General features: G+C 54.5%; 1 protein-coding gene across 1 annotated transcript in view; it reads left to right on the forward strand.

Moving 5' to 3' along the window:
• Positions 1-3,980: 3,980 nt before the first annotated feature.
• LOC125130067 (maestro heat-like repeat family member 5) overlaps positions 3,981-21,207 on the forward strand; it is a 65,410-nt gene continuing 48,183 nt past the window's right edge. The window contains 6 exon segments of the mRNA XM_047785441.1: positions 3,981-4,060; positions 11,618-11,799; positions 12,918-13,063; positions 13,651-13,779; positions 17,416-17,575; positions 19,125-19,177. Coding sequence (XP_047641397.1) covers positions 3,981-4,060; positions 11,618-11,799; positions 12,918-13,063; positions 13,651-13,779; positions 17,416-17,575; positions 19,125-19,177 — 750 coding nt within the window.

The raw sequence follows: 21,207 nt of genomic DNA on the forward strand, positions 1-21,207 counted from the left end.
CCACAATACCCGATCAGAGCCGTGTCTGTGACCTACCTCAGAGCCACATATGTGACCTACCCCAAAGCTTACAGCAATGCCAGATCCTTAGCCCACTTATCGAGGCCAGGGATCAAATCCACATCCTCCTAGAGACTATGGCGGGTCCTTAACACGCTGAGCCCCAAGGGAACTCCATCAAGGAGTTTCTTTAGGAAAGCAGGGATGAGGGCACGGGTATAGCAGACTTATTCGAGAGCAGGGACCACAGTGATAGAGCCGTGCATGGGGAGAGACTGGGCTCGGCTCTAAATACAGCAGGGCCAGTGGGGGTTTACAGCCAAGGAGCGGGATGGCTGTGGGAGGCCAGTGGCTGGAAGATTACTAAGAGGAAATATCAGGCGTGGGGGGTTCCAGCTGAATTGCTGAATGCTCACGCCTCACCTGGGGGAGGGTGGCGAATAAGGAACCTGATCAGGTGGGGGCAAGCAGTTCTTGCTAAAACTGCATTTTACGAGGAATGCACAGATGGACCAGGAGAAGGTTCCAGGGCCCGACTAAAGCTTGGTCAAGCAGAGAATCTTTGTCAGGGGTTCCAGGAGGAAGCACAAAGGCTCAGTGGGCTGAGCTGGCAGCATCTGGGAACCAGAGGAGCTGGATGGGTGGGGGTGGGGGATGGGGGGGGCCTGGGTAGCAGGGCAGGGGCTGGGCTCCCCGGCCCTGGCTCAGGCCCTTCCTCTTTGGGGCAGTAACAGCAGCCTCCTGTATGATCCCCAGCAGGAGCTAGAGCTCGAGGCTCCCAGGAGGGGGACACTGTGCCACGGCCTGAGGTGAGATGAGCAGGAGCTCTCCCACAGCTGCCGCCCCCAGTGGGTAGCAGTGTCACACCCCCCAGGTCTGCCGGGTGCCCGGGTGATGGGATGCCAGGGCCCCGTTCCCGACCTGCTGTCTGGATCAGGAGGGCTGCAGGTGGGGAGAGCCCATCACTGCGGGACGCCTAACCACCCTCCCCTCCCGGCACCTCCGCCTGAGTCCTGCCTGGGCCCGCAGCGCCATCTGCTGACAGATCTGGGAGGCGCGGGCAGGAGGGGCCCCAAGGCCAGGTGAGCTCTGCTACCAGGAACGATGGGTGTGCTGGGGAGGCAGGTGTGAGGGGGTCCAGAGCCCTCACGCTAACTCTGGGCTGAGGCTTGAGGGCCTGAGTTTGAACCTGGCTCCTTCACTGACTGCTGTGTGACCACCGGCCAGTTCCTGACCCTCTCTGAGCATCATCCCAATCCCAGGGTGGTGAACACACCTGGCTCCCAGGTTGCCGTGAAAAGTGGCCACCAGGCTGGGAGCCCACAGCCAGCCGAGGCTGTGCCCCTGATGCTGGAGGTGCTCCCCAGTTCCTGAGAGGTTCACGTGGGAAGCGGGCATGAGGCATGACCCAGCCAGGAGCCTGCAACCCGGATGTCTCCATTTTCAAACCAGGTGAAGGGAACCAGAGATGGACGAGGGTGACATCCAGGTCTCAATAGGTGTCCTTTCCCCTGTCCCCTGGGGTTAATGTCTGTCCACCCCCACCCCCACCCCCACCCCCATGTGATGCTGGAATCCCTGCCCCCCACCCCTCCCCCTCCCCGACCTCCAGCCTCCAGGGACCCTGCAGGCATAGGGGTGCACTCCCTCTAGAGCAGCCCATTCACTGTCCAGCCGGGGCTTGCTGGAAAGTTCTCCCGTGGAAATGAGGTTGCAGAAAAGCACTGTAATCCAGATCTGAATTAGTCTAGGGCCTTCCAAGAGCCCAGAGGCCCCGGGCGAAGGTCTGGGGCCAGGACCCACAAAGCCCCAGAACTCATCCTCCTAAGAGGCCAGCCTCTCTCCCTACCCTACTTCTCCTCCCCGGAATCCTATAGAGGGTGGGTAGCCGTGGAGGACCCACCCCAAATCCCTAAGGGGAGGACTGGGGGCCCAGCCTGCCTGGTCCAGATCTAACAACCACTCACCGAGAAAAACAAATAAAAAAGCAGACACCCTGGCTTGAAGCGTCGCTTGTCACCATGGCGTAGATGCCCCAGCTGCCACAGGGTCGGGCAGAGATGCTCGATTCCTCGCCACGTGTAGCTGGAGAGCCGGCTCTAAATAACCTCTAGGACAGAGGTGACGGTAAAACACTCAAATCAGCAGGAAGGATTGAGTTGGGGCTACTTACTGAATCTGTTTTTAGTAGAGTCCACCTAATTGGAAGCGTCTATGGCGGGACTGAACAACCAACTCTCAGAATGGCTGAGAATTTCAGCACCAGGCAGGCAAGCCTGCAGGCCACCAGGCGAAGTGGCTCAGGAACACATCCGGAAGACTTGAGGGCCTCAGACAGGGGACACGGCCAAACGCCTATTCTGGCAGCTGTGCTGGGTCAGGTCTCCCAGGGACCCTCCTTCTCCAGCGGCATTAGGGACCCAGTTTTCAACAGTGCCCTTCATGAGGCTCAGAAGAGGGGAGAGTGCGAATCGGGCTACGGGAGGATACCTTCATTTCAGAGCGACCTGAGCAAACAGCAGCCCCTCTGTACCTTGGAGAGAATCTCAGAAGCCAGCTCCTGGCCTGAGGTGAGGGTGAAGACGTGAGGGGTTCTGTGAGCCCCCCATAAATATCCCCTCCTCCTTCTGCTCCCCTCGGCCCTCCCAGCCCCGGATCCCCGCATCTCAGGGTGGGAACCCGTGATCCCTTTTTACACGTGTGGTTCACCAAGTTTACAGCTGGTGCGGCCACCCGGGCATCCCGCTCGTGCTAAGCGCCTCTTGCAGAAAGTCTCAGGACAGGCCGGGGAGGGGGCACTGTCAGCCCCTGTTAGGTGTCACAGCCTCAGAAAGGTCACCCAAACCGCCGAACCAGAGCCGGGGGTTGAACCCGGGGCCAGCCCTAAAGCCCCCGAGGCCTCGGTGGTGGGCAGTTGCCAACTGTTGTCCCTGAGGCTGTCCCCACAGTGGCCCTGGCCCTGTACCTGGCTGTCTCCAGGATGCAGTGTGGCCACGGGGACTCTTCCAGCCCCTGGCTGGGCAGGGGAGGGGCCAGTGAGCCAGAGCAGCAGGTGCAGGTGCCAACCACCCGTGGGCCCTGGAGCCTCCTCTCCGGTAGCCCCTCCGTACCCAGCCCCGCGCCGAAGGCCTCCAACAGCTGAGAATGGTGACAAGGGCACACGCTGGGAGTCCCGTCTGCCTTCTGGACCCAGCTCCACCTGCAGCCATGCAGCTGGACCACAGGCTCCCGAGTGGGGATCCCTGGGAGTTCCTGTTGTGGCTCAGAGGTAAGAAGCTGACTAGTATCCATGAGGATACGGGCTCCATCCCTGACTCCTGCGTTGCTGTGGCTGTGGTGTAGGCCAGCAGCTGCAGCTCCAGTTCAACCCCCTAGTCTGGGAACGTCCATATGCCGTGGGTGTGACCATAAAAAGTAAAAACAAAAGCAAAAACAAGGGGGAACCTGCTGTGGAGCAGCCCAGAGACAGCTTCTGTGCGGCAGGCCACTCACAATCCTGCTCTGCCACCTTGTCCCTGCATGGAGCAGGTGGTAGTTATAACTGCTGTGTAACAAACGACCCCAGACTTAGGAACTGAAGACACACATTTACTGCCTCACGGCTGCTGGGCTCAGGAATCCAGGTATGGATCAGCTGAGGCTCCCGCCTCTGGTGTCTCACAGGTTCATCTAGGTGTCTGCTGGGGCTGGCACAGGTGGCCAGGAGACAGCTGAGAACCAGAGGTGGGGGGCTAGGGGCCAGGCCACACGGGGGAAATAGACACACACACACACACACACACGTGTCGTGCCCAGAGCACAGCGGCCAAACCCGCCTTTCCTGTCCCTGGGTCCGTGGAAAGGTGCCGTGGGTGCTGGCACCATTATGACCTCAGGGGTGAGGTCAGGGCTGGCTGGGGTGGGGGAGGGGCACTCAGAGATGGGGCTGCCCCCCCAGGCATGAGGACAGAGCTGGCAGCACCTCCAAACCCCACTGCAGCATGGACAGGCAGCACTCCGAAAAGCCACTCAGCCACTCCACGGCTGACAGGACCTCCTTAGCCAGGTCCCAGAACCCCAGGTCAGCCCAGCGCCAGAGGGGCACGTGCGAGCCAGGGCAGCAAGGGGCTGAGGAGGGAGGGTCCTGCCACCAGAGCAGCCCAGGTGGCGGGGGCGAGGGTTGGGCCCCCACCTGGCAGTCCTTGACCTGGTGCAGGGAAGGGGGAAGGAGGGGAAGGGGGGGGACACAAATTCCAGCAGTGGCTTCACCATCTTGCTGCCCAGTGACCACTGACTGCTGGTGGGGGCAGACGAGCGTGAGTGAGCGAGTGGACAGATGGACAGACCACGGACAGACTGTCCACCTGCTTCCCTCAACTTCAGCCTCTTTGTCTGCAAAACAGAGGACACGGCAGGCCACATCCTCACAGGCTCAAGGAATGGACACAGAGGGAGGCTCCTCCTGAGTTCCAGCCCCACATCCCGGGGTCCCGGGCAGGCCCAAGGGCAGCTGCACCTCCCAGGTCCAGCGGTGGGTCGGCAGCTGCCCAGCGGGCTCCCTCCGCTGCCTCCCCGGCCCCCCATCCCGGCCCCATGGCTCATGGCCCCATGGCTATGGCTGTTGCAGAGGGGGTGGCTCGTACCTCCTCTGACGCAGCCACTGACTCTGCTGCGTCCCGGCTGACATCCAGGGTGGGAAGACCTTCCCCCCACATTCTCTGTCTTTAGAGATGCCTTCGGCTCTGGTCGCTGGGGCTGGGATGCAGCTCTGGGCTGAGTCTCAGAAGCCTCCTGGGCACAGAAGGAGGCTGGCTTGGGTGAAAGCCCAGCTCTCTGGGAGCCACAGGGGCGGGGCTGGTCTTCTGAGAGGCCGTGGAGGCCGGGCCTTCCAGGAGCAGTCCAGCGAGCACTGAGCCCCGCTGGCCACGGTCCCTGGGATGCAGGCCTTGGAGATGGGAGGATGGGAACAGGCAGCCTCCCGCAGAGGCCGCGCGTCCTGGGACGGGTCCCTGAACCTCTCTGGGTCTCAGCACCTTGTGGGCTTTTGCGTGAGGACAGCATGGACAGGATCGAGCCCCCAACACATGGTCTTCCTCGGTGGCGGCGGCGGAGGCACTGGGCAGAGGGGTGGCAGGTGGAGGGGAGGTGCTGGGAAGGGAGGCCCTTGGCCCCTCTCAAGCAGGAGGAGCAGCCCTGTTCCCCAAAGGCCTCCGTTCACCCCCACTCAGCCGTGCCCTCAGTCATCCCTCTGGGCACCTCCTGGACAGCTTTACCAGCCAAGCCTCCCTGACCCTCCTATTTAAAATAACCCCCATGGGAGCTCCCGCTGGGGCCCAACAGGACAACCCTGGGACACAAGTTCAATCCCCAGCCCGGTGCAGTGGGTTAAGGATCCAGTATGGCCACAGCAGCAGCTTGGCTCTGATCCCTGGCCTGGAAACTCCATATGCCAGGGGGTGGACAAAAAGAGAAAAAAAAATAACCCCCGGAGCTTGTCCACTCCCTGTCTTACTTGACTTTTGTCCTTGTCACTGTCCCCAGAGCATGAGTGCCACAAGGGAAGGAGTTCGTGTTCTGTCCCCTGATGAGCCCCCAGGTCCTGGAGAGGTGCCTGGTGCATAGCAAAGCCTTTGCTAAACACTCACTGAAGGGAGGCAGGCAGGAAGGCGGCTGCTCGTGGCACCGCGCTGGGCTCAAGGACTGCGGAGCTGGTCAGCCATCCTCGAGCCCCCAGTCTCCATTCCCTACACTCTGCCGCCATCCCGGCATGTCCCCTGGGCACTGGAGCTTCCTGAGGACAGCACTGAGGCCACGGTGTCACCAACACTCAGACGTGCAGGAATGCAACTCCTTGGGCAACCCCGGGAGGGTCCCCTGCCTGGCCGCTGGTCCCCAAAGAGGCAGATGGTAGGGAGGTAGGAGGGTCCCTAGGCTGGGTGAGGTCAAAGGGTGGGGAAGGGGGTCCCCCCACTGCAAGCAGGAACGCCACCTGGGAGGGGCTGAGGGAGGCAGGGCAGCTGGTAGCAGCTGCAGGACAAGAGGGGGCGGTCCCACCAGCCAAGGAAGGACCCAGGAGCACGCCCTTGGCAGCCTTTGCTCAGGGCCTGCGCTGGGACATGCTGGGGGCCCAGAGGCAGCCAGCACACCCACAGGGAGACTTGGGAGGGAAAAGGAACCGGGGGTTAGTCAGTGATGCCACCAGGGGAGAGCCACAGAGGACCATCGACCAGCCAGGGAGGCAGGGACACAAGCCCGGATGCTCCTACCCAGCCAAGAAGGCTGAAGGGTGGCTTCAGGTGGCCCTTGCAGGGGACAAGGAGGAAGCAGGGTGACCAGTGGCCGTGGCTCAGGCTCCCTACGCCGCATCCTCACAGCCCTTGGTGTTTTCCGGGTTTTCTGGTTTCATCCATGTTGCAGCAGACGTGTACCGATCCCCCACTGCGGTTCTGTCCCTCGTGAGGCCTGACGCCACGGGCTTTTAGGGCTAATTTGCCACCCGCTTTTCCCCTTTGGTGAAACGTCCGTTTGAATCTGTTGCCGGTATTTTCTTAGGTGTTCGTGTTTGTGTTGCATCGTGTGCGTTATTTGCATATTTCAGATACAGTCCGTTATCAGATGCATGACTTGCAAATACTTCCTCCAAGTCCGAAATTTCTCTTTCTTTTTTTTACAGGTGTCTTTCAAAAAGAAGCTCTTCATTTTGAGAAACTGACCCATGTTTTATTTTACAGATATAGTGCTTTTGGTGTTACATGCAAAACATCTGTGTCCAACTCAAGGTCACAAAGAGTTCCTCCTATATTTTCTTCTAGAAGTTTTAGGATTTTTGGTTTTACCTTAAAGTCTGCTATCTATTTGGAGTTAACTTCCGTAAAAAAAATGAGGTATAAGATGGGATTTTTTTTTATGTGTATATCAGATTATTGCAACACTGTTTGTTGACTCGACTATATCCTTTCTTCTTCTTTTTAGACCATTCTTTCTTAACTGAATTGCTTTTGCACCTTATCACAACGTGTGTCTTTCTCTGGACTCCACGTTTCGTTCCACTTGTTTATATTTCTGTGCTTTCATCAGTATCACACTGTCAGGATTCCTATAGTTTTATAGTAAGTCATCAAATCAATAGTGTTGATCCTCCGTTTGGTCTTCTCAAAATTGTTTTGGCCATTTTCATTCCTTTACTTTGCCATACAAATTTTAGAAACAACTTCTCGATTACCACTAAAAAAAAAAAAATCCTCCTGAGATTTTGATTGGAATTGCATTGAATATTTAGATAAATTTAGGGAAAATAGATAGCTTAACAATATTATCTTCCAATCTGTGAACATGATGTGGTGTCTCTCCACCTATCAAAATCTTGATTTCTTTCATCAGCATTTCATATTCTACAGTATATAGATCTTGCAATTATTTGATAGATTTATACACAAACATCTCATGATCTTTGGTGCTATTGTGTATAGTACCTTTTTACTTTAATTCCCAATTGTTCGTTTACTAAAATACAGAAACATGACTAGTTTTGTATACTGACTTTATATTCACAAATTTGCTGAATTCAGTTTTTAGTTCTAGTATGTTTTTTTTTTTTAGATTTTCCAGTCAGTATGCCTTTAATTTCTTTTCTTGCCATTTTCTATTGACTAAGCCCCCAGTATAATGTTTTATCAAATGTTTTCATCTCTCCAAAGAACTAGCTTTTGCTCTATTGTTTTTCTGTTTTCTATTTCATTGACTTCTACTCTAATTTTCTTTTCTTGGGTTTAATATGTCCTCTTTTCCTAGTTTTTAGGGTGAAATCTTAGGTTACTGATTTCAAATTCATTCTTTCTTAATACTGTGAATTTAATGTTATAAATTTCCCTCTAAGCACTGCTTTAGCTGCATCCCAAGCATTTTGACATGTTGTGTTGTCATTTTCCTTCGATTCAAAATACTGTTTACTTTCTCTTTTGATTTCTTCTTGGCCTGTGTGTTATTTTAAACTGCTATGTAGTTTCCAAATACTTGGGGATTTTCCATCTATCTTTCTATTATTGATCTCTGATTTAACTTCATGTGGACAGAAGTATACTTTATCTGAATCCCTTTAAACTTATCAAGACTTTTTATGGCTCAGAATGTGGTCTCTTAATAAATGTTCCATGAGCTCTTGGAAAGAACGCTTGTTCTTCTGTTTTTAGATGGAAAATTCTTTCAAAACACCAACTAGGAGTTCCTGTTGTGGTGCAGTGGTTAACGAATCTGACTAGGAACCATGAGGTTGCAGGTTCGATCCCTGGCCTTGCTCAGTGGGTTAAGGATCTGGTTTTGCTGTGAGCTGTGGTGTAGTTTGCAGACTCAGCTCGGATCCTGCATTGCTGTGGCTCTGGTGTAGGCCAGCGGCTACAGCTCCAATTAGACTCCTAGCCTGGGAATCTCCATATGCCGTGGAAGCTGCCCTAGAAAAGGCAAAAAGACCAAAAAAAATTTTTTTTAATTAAGAAAAGGCCAACTAGATTACATTGTCTAAGACTGTTGTCCAAGTCTTTATATTCTTACTCACTATCTATCTACCTTGTCAGTTTTGGAGAGAGGGATATTAAAATCAACTGTGATTGTTGATTGTCTATTCCTCCTTTCATTTGTATCTCTTTTGCTTCCTGTATCTTGAAGTTCATTATTAGGTCCCTGAATATGTACAACTGGTAAGTCAAATTGATGAATGACCTTTTATCATTATAAACTGATTCTCTTTATTCCTGGTTATATTATTTGCCTGAAAATATCCTTTGATATTAATATAGCCACTCCAGTTTTCTTTAATGTTAGCATGCTCAATTTGTGTGAATTATATTTCAAATGTATTTCTTATAGGTAGCATATAGTTGGATCTTGCTTCTTTATTCAGTTTGACAGTCCCTACTATTTGATGGCAATATTTTGAGGGGAAGGCCATGCCCATGGCATGCAGAAGTTCCCAGGCTAGGGACTGAACCCACACCACCACAGTGACAATGCTGGATCGTTATCCCACTGAGCCACCAGGGAACCCCTTGATTGCAGTATTTAAATTATTTATATTTAATGTGACTATTGACAAGATTTGAATTTAAACTTCTGACTTGATATTTCTTTTCTCTTTGCTTCCTCTTGTCTTTGTTCTATTTTCCTTTTTATTTTCTATTTTTGAATGTTGCTTCACTGTCCTTTGGCTTTTGCATCGTTTCTGACAAGAACTAATTCTTATTCTTACGGCCCTCATTCTTACATTTTTTTTTTTCATTCTTATCTGCATACCTTCATACAAAATGTAGGGGTTTTTTTCCTCTGAATGTTTTTAAGATTTTCTCTTATCATTGGTTTTAAGCAATTTTGTTTCCCTGTGACTTGGTGTCATTTTCTTCATATTCTTTTGCTTGGGATTCAATGAGTTTCCTGGCTCTATTCATTAACCTGAAAACCTCAGATATTATTTCTTCAGATATTTCTTTGTCCTCTCTCCTTCTCCTCTGAAGACTCAAATTACACTATGCCCTTTTCCATTGTCCCACAAATCACTGATGCTGCTCCCTTTTTTTCAGTGTTTTTCTATTAGTATTACATTTTGGGATGGTTTCTGTTTTATCCTCAGGTTCACTCATTTTTGCTTCTACAGGGTCTAATCTTCTGTTAAAACTCATTCTGTATATTCTTAATCTTAAACGTCGTATTTTTCATCTTTTTTACAATTTCTGTGTCTTTCCTTACTGTGCTTGTGTTTTAATCTCCTGTGTTGACCATAAGGAATAGAATTACAATTACTTTTCATGTCCTTACCTGTATCATTTGTGTCATTTATGTGTTGCTTTTGATCAGTTGATTTTTCTCCTTACAATGGGGGTCATATTTTCTCGCTGTTTTTGCACACCTGGTAATTTTCTATTCAGTGCTAGGCATTGTGAATTTTTACCTTTTGGGGTACTGAATATTCCTGTACTTTTTAAATATTCTTGAGCTTTGTTCTGGGATGTAATTAGATTATTTTAAAACAATTTGGTCCTTTTGAGGCATGCCTTTAGGCTTTGTTAGGGAAGGAGAGGCGTTCTTGTCTAGGGCTGCATTTTCTTCTCCACTACTGAGATAATACCACTCACAGTGCTCTGACTAATGCCCTATGAATTACAAAGTTTCCCACTCCGGCTGATGAAAAAAAGGAGCTGTTCTCAGCCTGGGTGAGCTCCAAGGATTGTTTCCTCTGCTCCTTTTGGGGGGCTCCTCTTTGCACATACACCGATCAGCACACAGATAAAGACTTGGGTTGGGGGTCGGGGCAGGGGGGCTGCTGGAACCCTCTGGAGCTTGCATTCCTTTCCTATGCCCCACCAACTCTGGCCACTTTGGCCTCCCCCGACTTCCACCTCCATTTGCTCCACTCAAGGAGACCACTGGGGTTTCTCAGGCTGCCTTCCCTTGCACTGCAAATCGGAACTTTCTAGGCAGGAAGCTGTGGCAATTTGGAGCTACTTTTGTTGGTTTTATACCGCTCAGGAATCGCTGTCTTGCCCTGCTTGCTGTCTGACATTCCTGATTTTGTGCATTTTTCCCAGTGTTCCAGTCGTTTAAGGCAGGAGGACGAATCTGGTCCTCGTGACTCCATCTTGGATGGAAGCGCCGGAGTCACCACCGTCCTTTTCAGGACTTGGGCTCTTTCCTCTTGTGCAGCGGGGAACCATGGGAGATTCTGAGAGATGTGATTTGACACATGTTTCTTATTTCACTGTTAAGAGGGCTCAGCCACACGTTTCTTATTTCACTGTTAAGACCCCACCTTCTAATACACCACATCATGCCCCTAATTAAGTTGTCGGCTCTTGGTTGTCTATCTTGGTCACTGTTCCATCCCTTGGCCCTAGAAGGAGCAGGCCACCGCACCCACGGGACGTACAAACTGAGAGTGAACACGAAATGAGGTCGTGAAGGGGGTGGGGCCCCCACTCCCGCCATGGGGGCTCCCTGGGGGGACCGGCACCCTCGACGGAGGGTGTTTTCTTTTTGGCCCTTTACGACAATGTCCGCAGTCTGAAGGGATCTTCCTTCACAAGAAGGGAAAGAGGAAGTGGGAGGCAGGCGAGGGAGAAGAGGCTTCACGGGGCCCACATCCCCCTTTGCTCCTGCTGCACATGTCTTCTCAGAATCTCTCACACAAGAGGCCCCGAAAGGGTGGGGCCTGGGCACAGGTGAGGGGGCCCCATACACTCAGCTTCATGGGTCCTGCCCCTGCAGCTCTCACACCTCCCTCAAAGACCCCCACCACGAGGTCTGGGGAGCCAGGGCATTCTCAGGTGTGGTCCTGAAAAGAATGGCTCCCCCAGGTCAGGGAGAGAGCTGGAGCAGGGGTTGCCAAGCCCTGTGCCCTCCACATCCTGCCATGTCTGTCCCACCAGCACGTGCTAGGGAGCCAGGCCCCACCAGGCCCACGCAGCAATGTCCCTGGGGTCTCCAGACCCCCGCCTCCTCCAGGATGCAGCCAGTCCACTGAACAGATGGGCAGGTGCATTGAAGGGTGGCTCTGGCCCTGACCGAGGTGATTCCCAGTGTCTCTGCACCTGCATCCAGGAACACACCCAAGGGCACCCTGGTGTATACACCCAGGACCCCTTTTCCATTTCAGAATCTCCTCCTGCATCTCCGAATCCATGAGGACCCAGGCATCCATGAAGGTACCCCAGGCTTCTGCCCACAGGAACAGACAGACGCACCCTACCACCATCGTGCTCTGCAAGTCATGGAGCAGCCAGGCTGCCCTGGCGCCCAGGGAGCACACGACGGTCATGGAGGAAGCCTACAACTCAGGTACCGCCGGCCTGGGACTCAGGCAGGGCAGGGGTGGTCAGGCACCCACCGATCCCACAGTCCTTCCATCCGAAAAAGTCCTGGGGAGGACTTCAACAGAGGCCGTCCACCTCCGGGCCCTTCGGGAGGTGAGAGGTGTGGATGTAGTGAAGGTTTCAGCAGGTGCCTGTCCATCCTCCTTGGCTCTTCATGTTCCTGAGGCACCATCCAAAGCCAAAAAGTGCCCCCTGTCCCCCCCTCCCCCCCTCCTCCAAAGCTCTTCACATCTTCAAGCCCCAGCATGGGCCTGGCCCTCCCTCTGAATGCGCCCCTCCTTCGAAGGGTGACTGGCCCTCATCCTTCCAGGCAAAGTTCAAGTGCCGCCGCCTCTGAGAAGCCAGGTCTGACTGTCCTTCCAGCTTAGGATTTATTGCCTCTCCCCTCTCTGGGTGCCCAGGGCCTTTTACACGACTTCCCCACCGAACCCAAGTCCACTGATGTGGGGTAGGGTCCCCTGGGCTGGGGGCTCCTTCAGAACAGAGCTAGACTGGACTCCCCTTCGAGTCTCACACAGCCCCACGAGCACATAGTGAACGAACATCAGTGAACTCTGGGTGACTGGATGGAGGGCGAAGGAAGGAGGAGAAGGAGGGATAGAGGGATGGATGATTAGTCCATGAATAGACGGGTGGAGGGATGAATGAATTCAAAAATGGATGAGCAGTGAGTAGATGGATGAAGGTGAAGTTATGAATGGGTGGGTAGCGGGATGCGTCCATGGATGGAGAGATGAATAATTTATTAATGGATAGATTGTGGATGAACAAAGAGTGGGCAGGCAGGTGGATGGTCGGGTGGATCGATGAAAAGGTGAATGAAAGATGAGTGAGCAATGGATGGATGAGAAGGAGGCTGAGTCTGAACGGGTGGAAGTGCACATGGGAATGCGTTCCCTGCGTGCGTCCTAAACTAGCTCCATCCCCGGAAGGACCAACCGAACACTCAGGAGGCTGAGAACCTCCCAGTGTGTTCGGTTCGGGTCACATTTCCCATCCCCAGCCCCACGCCTTCCTCGCCCACGCAGCCCAGCGGGCGCACAGGACCTCCCCACCCCCCACCCTCCCACCTTCTCGCCTTAGCCATCTGCTTCAAGATGCTGCGGGACCTGACGGACTCCGACCCCCTCCACCTGAAGCACATCACCAAGAAAATCAAGCACATGGCTCGCGGGGCCCCCAACCCGGTGCTGGAAACCATCCACGACTACTTTGTAGACAACCCGGAGGTGGGGGTCGTTCGGGCCCTTCGGGGCAGGCGTCAGAGCAGAGGGGGGGTGGGATCCGGGGGGACCCGGGGGGATCCGGGGGGGATCCCGGACCTCGGGGCGGCTCAGCTCCTGATCCCTCCGCGCGGCAGCGCCGTGATGTGGGACGAGTCCATCGCCCCATGGGTCCAGCAAACCGAGGGACGGGGGAAGAAGGTGGACGCACCTGTCCTCTCCACAGTCTCCTGCTAAGAGGTCATGATCAAGGAGACAGCAACCTGAGGCTCAGGGAAGGGAGATGATTAGCCGGAAGTCACAGAAGGATGGACGCTCTGGCGGCGTTTTAATGGATGAGTGTGTGAATGAGCGGACGCAGTGCTTCCAAACCCCCCCCCCAGCAGTTCCCCGAGGACAGGGACACATTTTCACTCATCTGGCTCTGCAGCACCTAACTCGGGGCTCCTGTGGTCGCTGGATTCACGGCCAGATGGGTCTACTGTGCTGTCTCCTCTCCTGCCTCCTCACGTGTCCCCCCCACCCCGGGATGCTCCCACAGGCGCCTCCCTGCGTGGCAGACCCTGAGCCTCCGTCCACGCTGTCGCCCCCAGATCTCCGTGAAGCACAAGTTCCGACTCTTCCACGTCCTGGAGGCGGTCATCAGCTCCAGCGACGCCCTCGACGGGAGCTGGGAGAAGACCTTCATGCAGCTGGCCCTGGAGAACATGACCAAGTCCACGGTGGGCCTCCCCGCCCCGCCCCCAGCAAACAGGCTGCCCCACAAGGGCTCCAGGGAGCGCAGGCAGCTGCCCGGAGACCCAGATGTGCCCGGTGTGCCCCGCCTTGTTGTGGACCAAGTGATTCTGCCTGATTTCTCACTTTCTTACCACCAACCCCTTCAGAGGGACACCCTCACGCACCCACTCTACAGATGAGAAAGGTGAGGCTCAAAGCTCTTTGCTGGCCGGTGCCTCTCGGCCACCCCCCAGGCTGTAACTCAGCCCTCAGCCGCCTGCCTCTGGGTCCCCGGACCACAGGTTTGGACCCGAAGTGCCCCTCCCCTGCCACCTGGGGCCCCGGGCTCAGCAACAGTCTCGGCTGATTGCTGCTCCAGGGGCTTGAGGGTCAGCGGCTTTTATTCAGACAGATGAGCCCAGGGCTGCCCACGGCAGACTGGACACTAAATGCAAGTCGTGGTTGGAGAGCAGTGACAGGTTCCCGAGCCCTGGTGCCCCACGAAGCAGCAACAGGCGTCATTTAACCCTCCTGCCGCAGCTTTACAGCCCCGTTTATAGATGGAGGGGCCGAGGCTCAGAGTTTTGGACACGTGCCTGAAGGGACTGCCCAGCTGGCAAACGGCAGGGGTGACAAGCTCCCACGTGCCCCACCCGGAAGGTGTGGGTCCGTCTGTTCTACTGTGAAGATCAGAACAAGGCGGGAAACAAAGTCCATATCCACCTTGCTTGTTTTCTTTCTAGAATTGCTTTTAATTTTAAAAAATCATTCATGATTTTAAAACATATCAGGCATATTTTATGATTTTTTTAGGGCTGCACCCATGGCATAAGGGGGTTCTCAGACTAGGGGTTGAATCAGAGCTGTAGCCGCTGGCCTACACCACAGCTCATGGCAATGCCAAATCCTTAACCCCCTGAGCAAGGCCAGGGATCGAACCTGCATCCTCATGGATGCTAGTGAGATTCATTTCCTCTGAGCCATGATAGGAACTTCATATCAGGCATATTTTAAAAGTTCAAGGCATCTAGGTACAAATCACAGCCTGTTAATCATACAAGGCTGTGGGCGAGGGGCGGTGGGGACCCAGGCTGCCGAGGCCTAGGGGACAAACAAAGCCCGCCAGTGTCTGGGTGACAAGACCCCCCCTGGGCAGGGCCAGGCTGGCGGGGCTCCTTTGCACTTTCTGCTTCTAAATACACCGCAGCCAGCCTCCAGCTCTCCAGCAGCTGGGAGCAGGCACTTCTGGGGGTCGCACGAGCTGGTCCAGGACTCACAGCAGAGAGCGGGGTCAAGCCTCACTAAGGTCAAGCATCTTGGTACCCAAAGGCCAGTCTTCAACTCCAGTTGCCCCCCCCCCCCACCGGGGTCCCCTCTCCCACACTCAGGCCGCCCTCTTCCCTCTCCTGTGTTGGAGACTCGGTCTCGGCGGCTTTCTGAGAAAGTGTGCTCAGGACGTGCCATTTTGAGACCATGAGTTTGTCTGCCTCCCCTCGGACTGTGTGTGTTGATGGTGATCACGCCCTCCTCCGCCCCCAGGGCTGCAGTGGGGACTCCGAGCCCTTCTGAACCCTGGCCCTTCATCCACCTGCCTTCTGCAGGCAGGCTCGAGACACCTCCCTCCTGCGGGGCAGGGCTGGCTCTGCATCTGTTTTAGCCACCGTGCTTGGCCGTTCTGCGTCCTTGCAGTCTGGCCACTTGCAGTCTTTTGCTTCTGGAAAATGCTCACTTAATTCACTGATGACACCGTTGCCTGTGTTTCTCTGCCCCGGGCTTCGGAAATGCCTAACGCTCAGACGTGGAACTTTTGATAGCTCCTGAAATTCTTATCTCACCTCTCCCTTTCCACCTCTCCGTCCTTGTTCCCGTATCTGAAGCTCCATTATCTTCCTAACCTTCTACTCAGTTTTCCATGCATGTCTGTGAGTCTTTAACTTCCGAGAGATCTCTCCTTTTGTTCTCAGAATGTTCCCGTTTCATCCCGTTTATAGCTTCACGGATGCTGTATCTTCTCTGATCTCTCAGGATATTAAAGAGTGTTTGGCTTGAAGTTTCATCTCTATTTCCCCCAGTAGCTTGTTTCTGGGTCTCATCAGGATTGTGGTTGTGGCTGTGTTTTTAGTCCCTCCCGCGTCCTCGGCCCCTGTGTGGGGCTTGATAAGGCGCTCTGAGCGCAAGGCTGGGTGATGGGTTGGGGGTCCATCACAGAGTTATGAGGTGAGTCCGCTGCTGGCCTCTCCATGTCCCCTTCCCCCACATCAGCACCTCTGTGTCTTTTCTCCTGCGCCGTCCAGACCGCCCGAAGGAGACCCCGATCCGGTGCCCAGCCCCGGGCGGTGTTGTAGAGGGCCTGGCCCAGGAGGCGTCTAGCCCCTGGGCTTGCAGGCTTGGCCTCCCGGCCCGGAGACCCTCCAGTGTGCAGAGTGGGGACAGTGTGTGGACACCTGACCCCTTCTTAAACCGCTTTACCCTCCCCCCCTCCTCCCTGACTCTCACATCTGGGAGACGCAGCCTCTCTAGGACTTCTACCCAACAGTGGGGCCCCGTGCAGGGTAGCTGGGGCTGGTTCTCGGCTTAACCGACTGCCAGCTTGGTGCTCAGCCAGTCACCTCTCCCCCCGCATCTCCTTTGCAGCTTCAGAGTGAGGTTGCTACCGTCCTTTTGAAAAGTCTCCCAACTGTAGTGTCATTGAGGCCCTTTTTTGAAAGAACAAAATCAGATTCAATCCGTCACCTTAACAAGAAGCCCTCATATCCACGCTTTCAACAAATGATAAATGAAAGAGCAACTTCATATGCTGATTCAAACAGCAGGGGAGGGACCAGAGACCCCTCACTTTCAGATGCCACCTGATGCAGGGCAGACGCTGGTCGTAACCCAGCCACGGTCCCGTGGCACCTCCCTCACGCCAACAGCCAGGGGACGCACCCAACGCGCCCACCAGGAAACCGAGACGAGAACGACTCAAAACTGGGGCAAGATCCCCAGAAACACCAGCACCCTGGTTGAGAAAGTGGTGGCCGTGGCAACTCAGAGCCAGGCTGAGCCCTCTGGCAGAGTGCGGCGGGCCTGGCAGGTCTATGGAGGGTCAGGGGCCCAGCCAGCTGGGCCTCTGCCCCCGAGCAGCTGACACTCTGTCTCATCAGGCCAGGGAACTTGGGACAGAAGCACAGGCTCTTGTTCCGAATCCTTGGTGATTAAGACTCAAAGGATGTGACCTCGTCCTGAGCTTCCAGGAGCTCAGGACGAGGTGACATCAGGCAGAGGCACGCAAGCAGGTGCGTCTCCTGAGTATAGGCCTGGGAGTGAGCTTTAAAAGTGGACGAGGAAATTAGAAAAGAAAAAAAGAAAAGCGGACCCGGGTTCGGATACGCAGGGTGGGAAGCACGGCGTGAGCAAGGCCTCAGACGTAGGAAGAATGCCAATGAGTTTCTGGAACGGTCAGAGGACCAGGCGCGGTGGCAGTCACACGTAGCTCTGAGCCCTGAGGCTGGATCTGCTCTTCGCCCGTCAGCTGTGTTCACTGGGCTTCCTCCCTCAGTTTCTATCCCGAAGCTGAGTTGACAGTTGCCGTCTTCCCCACCGACCCAGAACACCGAGGCCCACCTGAGCGCCCGCTCTCTCCTTCTGCCCCCACCCAGGAGCTGGAGGAGGCGTACCAGGACGCGGCCAGCAACGTGCTGCTGGCCATCTGCCGGCACTCGTGGCGGGGGGTGGCCCGGCACCTGGAGACCGAGCTCCTGAAGGGCATCTTCCCGCACCGCAGCCTCCTCTACGTGATGGGCATTCTGTCCTCCAACGGTATGTCCTGCGCTCGGGGCCCAGGCTGGGCCCCCCTCTGTCCCCGAGCCAGCAGGCAGGATGAGGCGGGTCGTGGGGAGAGGCCAGAGAGTGCTCGGCGGGGCTGCTGACCGGCGGGATCCATGCAGGACCGTGCATTGGCTGCACAATTATGAAGCATCTCTGTGCCAGAGGGTCTCAGGCTGCGGCATGGGCATCCCCTCAGCCCACCTCCCCTCAGCCAGCCTGGGTGCATTGGGACTTCCAGGACAGGGCGCCAGGGCTCAGCTGTGCTGCCCGACCTGACCAGCCCAGCGCACGCCCCTGCTGCCAGCATTTCAGCAACAGGCCTGGAGGGAACCAGGATGGAGCTGGGAGGTGCCAGGCGGCAGCCCTGCACCACTGCAGGCTCCTCTCCCTCGACCCCCCAGCAGCCAGGGAGGCTGAGCTCACAGAGGCTGTGTGACGGGGAAGGGGACCCAGCCACCATCACAGGCCTGCAGGGCCAGGTCTCCGTGCTTGCTCTGTGGCCACTGTCTCTGAGCCACTGGAATGGCCGCCCTGGACAGTGGGGGGGGGGGGTCTCTGAGGGTCCCGAGGGAGGAGCTGGAGGGAGAGGTCTTGCCAGGAGGAGGGCTCAGCTCATACGAGACCCCACACACCAAGCACCTGCCCCGTGCCCGGCTCTGCCATCAGGCGCTCACAGCCTCACCAGCGAGGCAGCTGCCAACTTTGATTTCTCATTTATTCGTTCATTTATTTGTTCACAAGCATGAGCTGAGCTCACGGCTGCCCAGCTGGGGGAGGTCCTGGGCCACCCTGGGGGCCATCAGGGAGGGCTTCCCAGAGGAGGCAGCCGGCCAAGTCTGAGCCACCCCTTGAGGGATGAGCAGGAGTTTGAGGAGGGAATGTGGTGAGCATCCCTCAGGGCCTTCGGGCGGAGTGCGTCCACAGCCTCAGTGAGGGCCTGAGCTCGAGGTGGAAATGGGTGTGCAGGCCCTGCTCCCTACAAGAGGCCCAGCCTAGCAGGGAGGCCTCGAGGCCACACTTGGGACTGTAGCCTCTAAGGCCTGGGGGAGCCAGGCCCCAGCCTGGCTCAGCTTTGCCTGCGCTGCCCGGGACTGGTAGGCTGGGTGGAGGTCCCCCACACCTCAGGGACCTCCAAGACCCCTGGGGACATCCCGAAGCAGCCCCTCCCTCTGAGACCGGGGTTCCAAAGCACATTCCAGCCTCCCAGTGCGTCCCCCTCGGACCTTCCTTTTCCCACCCTGGAGGGGACTCAGACACATCCCGAGGGACCGTGCCAGAGAGCCCTCCATTCGCCATCGGTGAGCCTGAGGCCCAGAGAGGGAACGCTGCCCACCTGAGGCCTCCAGCCAGGGGGGTGGGGCCACACCTCCAGCCCAGCTCACCATCCTCCAAGCGCGCTTCCCCACGGAGCCGGGATGGGCAGAGACAGGACACTGTCACCCTGACTCAGTCATGTCCGGGGGTGGAGGAGATGGAGTCCAGACCCAGCCCTGGCCATGGACCTCAGGCCTGGCCTCCAGTGACCCCCTCCCTCTCACAGACGAACTCTTAAAGGAAGGAGACAAGGCATGCTGGGAAGAGCAGCTGGCCAAGGTAGGAAGGGCCACCAGGGCCCTCCGGGGGAACGGCGGGGAGGCAGGCAGCAAACCAACGTGGGTGAGGCCCTGCAAGGTGGGAGGGGGGAGGAGGGGGGCGGAGGAGGGGGGAGGGAGAGGCCCGCTGTTACAGACGAGCCCAGGCTTGGTGGGGAGAGGGCTTGACCACAGTCACAGGACTGGTCTCTGGGCAGTTGAGATTATTGGAAACTTGGCCCCAAGACTCCTGGGAGAGCGAAGTGTCCAGCACACCCAAGGGCCTTCCCGCCCACCCCGGGGGCTGGGTCCACGATGAGGGGCTCAGAGAGGATGCAGAGGCCAGATCCGAGGTCAGAGGAGGACACAGCGAAGCGCAGGGGTCAGGCTGGTCCGTCTCTGACCACACACCCAAGTGAAGGGCTTGTGTGGCTGGGAGAAGGGATGTGGGGCCCTGGCAGACCTGGGTTCAAGTCTAGATTTAACCAGTCACAGCCGTGTGTCCTGGGTGACCTGCCTCGCCTCTCTGTACCTTAGTTTCCTTGTCTGTCCAGTGAGGGGAAGTGCCAACCCCAAACGTTGGTTGTGAGAGGACAGGAAGTGATCCACAGGGTTTGGCACTGTACCTCACAGACAGGAAGCCTCCTGTACCTGGTAGTTGCTACCATCATATAGTAGCAGCACGATAGTAGCTAAGTGGCTTTTAGTAGAAGTAATACCAGCAGCAGCAGCAGCAACACAAGTAATTAGCAGAAAAATAAGACAGAAAATCAGTAAGGATGTGGAAGACTGGAACAAAGCAATTAACCAAATTGATCGAACTGACATTCCTTTCAAATGTAAATAAAACATTCACCGAGACAGATCATTTGCTGGGCCATGTATCAAGTTTCAATAAATTTAAAAGGGCTGGAATCAAACAGTACATTCTCTGACCAGAACATAAATTAGAGATCAATAGCAAAAGTATATCTGGAAAAATTCCAAATATTTGGGAATCAGACGACACGCTTTTAAATAATCCATGGGTCAGAGAAGGAGTCACAGAGGAAAAGAGAAAATATTTTCAATTGAATGATAAAGGAAATGCGACATGAAAGATTGTGGAGTTCAACAAAAACTAATGCTGAGAAGGAAATTTCTATTTTTTAATGCCTCTATTAGAAAAGAAGAACGGTATAAAATCCCTTATTTAAACCTTCATTTTAAGAAGCTTTCCAAAAACATGCAAATTAAGTCCCAAGTAAGTAGAAGGAAGGAAAAACTAAAAGCTGAAGTAGAAGTCAAAGAAAATTTTTAAACAGACCCCCCAAAAAATAGAGAAATTTTAAAAATAGGGCATAAACCCAAAAAGTAAGGTATTCAAAATTTTCATGAAATGATAAGCTCCCTGATAGACTGATGAAGAAAATAAAAAATATAAAATATCAGAAAAGAAGGAACACCACTGCACATGCTTTAGACATGGAAGAGTAATAAAAATGATTCCAATAAATTAGTCGACCTAGACTGAATAGACAAATTCCCTAGAAAATGCAAACTGCCAAACTGACACAAGAAGAAGCAGAAAATCTGAGTAGCCCTGTAACAAAGAAACTGGAATCCTTTTCCTTACCCCAAAGGAAACTCCAGGTCCAGGTACTCCTGTGCTTAATTTTATCACAGGTTAAGGCAGAAAGAATACCAATCCTATACACATTCTCTTAGAAAACAGAGGAAGGAGGAACACTTCCCAGATCCTCTTACAAGGCCAGCCACGACTCTGACACCAAAGCCAGACAAAGACATTACGAGAAAACTACAAACCAATATCCATCATGAAGACAGACTCAAAAATCTTCAAAAAAAAAAAACACCAAAATCAACCCGGCAACATAGAAAAAACATCCACATGTGTTTACCAACCTGGAAACTGTCAGACTCCCGCCCTTTGGGGCTTTTATGGGGCTTCGTTAATAGGTGTGATTAAAAACATCCTTGGCCACTGGAGTTCCCGTTGTGGCCCAGCAGGTTAGGAACCCCACACGGTGACCGTGAGGACTTGGGTCCCAT

Source organism: Phacochoerus africanus, chromosome 6 (assembly GCF_016906955.1).
Source record: "Phacochoerus africanus isolate WHEZ1 chromosome 6, ROS_Pafr_v1, whole genome shotgun sequence".
Lineage (NCBI taxonomy): Eukaryota > Metazoa > Chordata > Mammalia > Artiodactyla > Suidae > Phacochoerus > Phacochoerus africanus.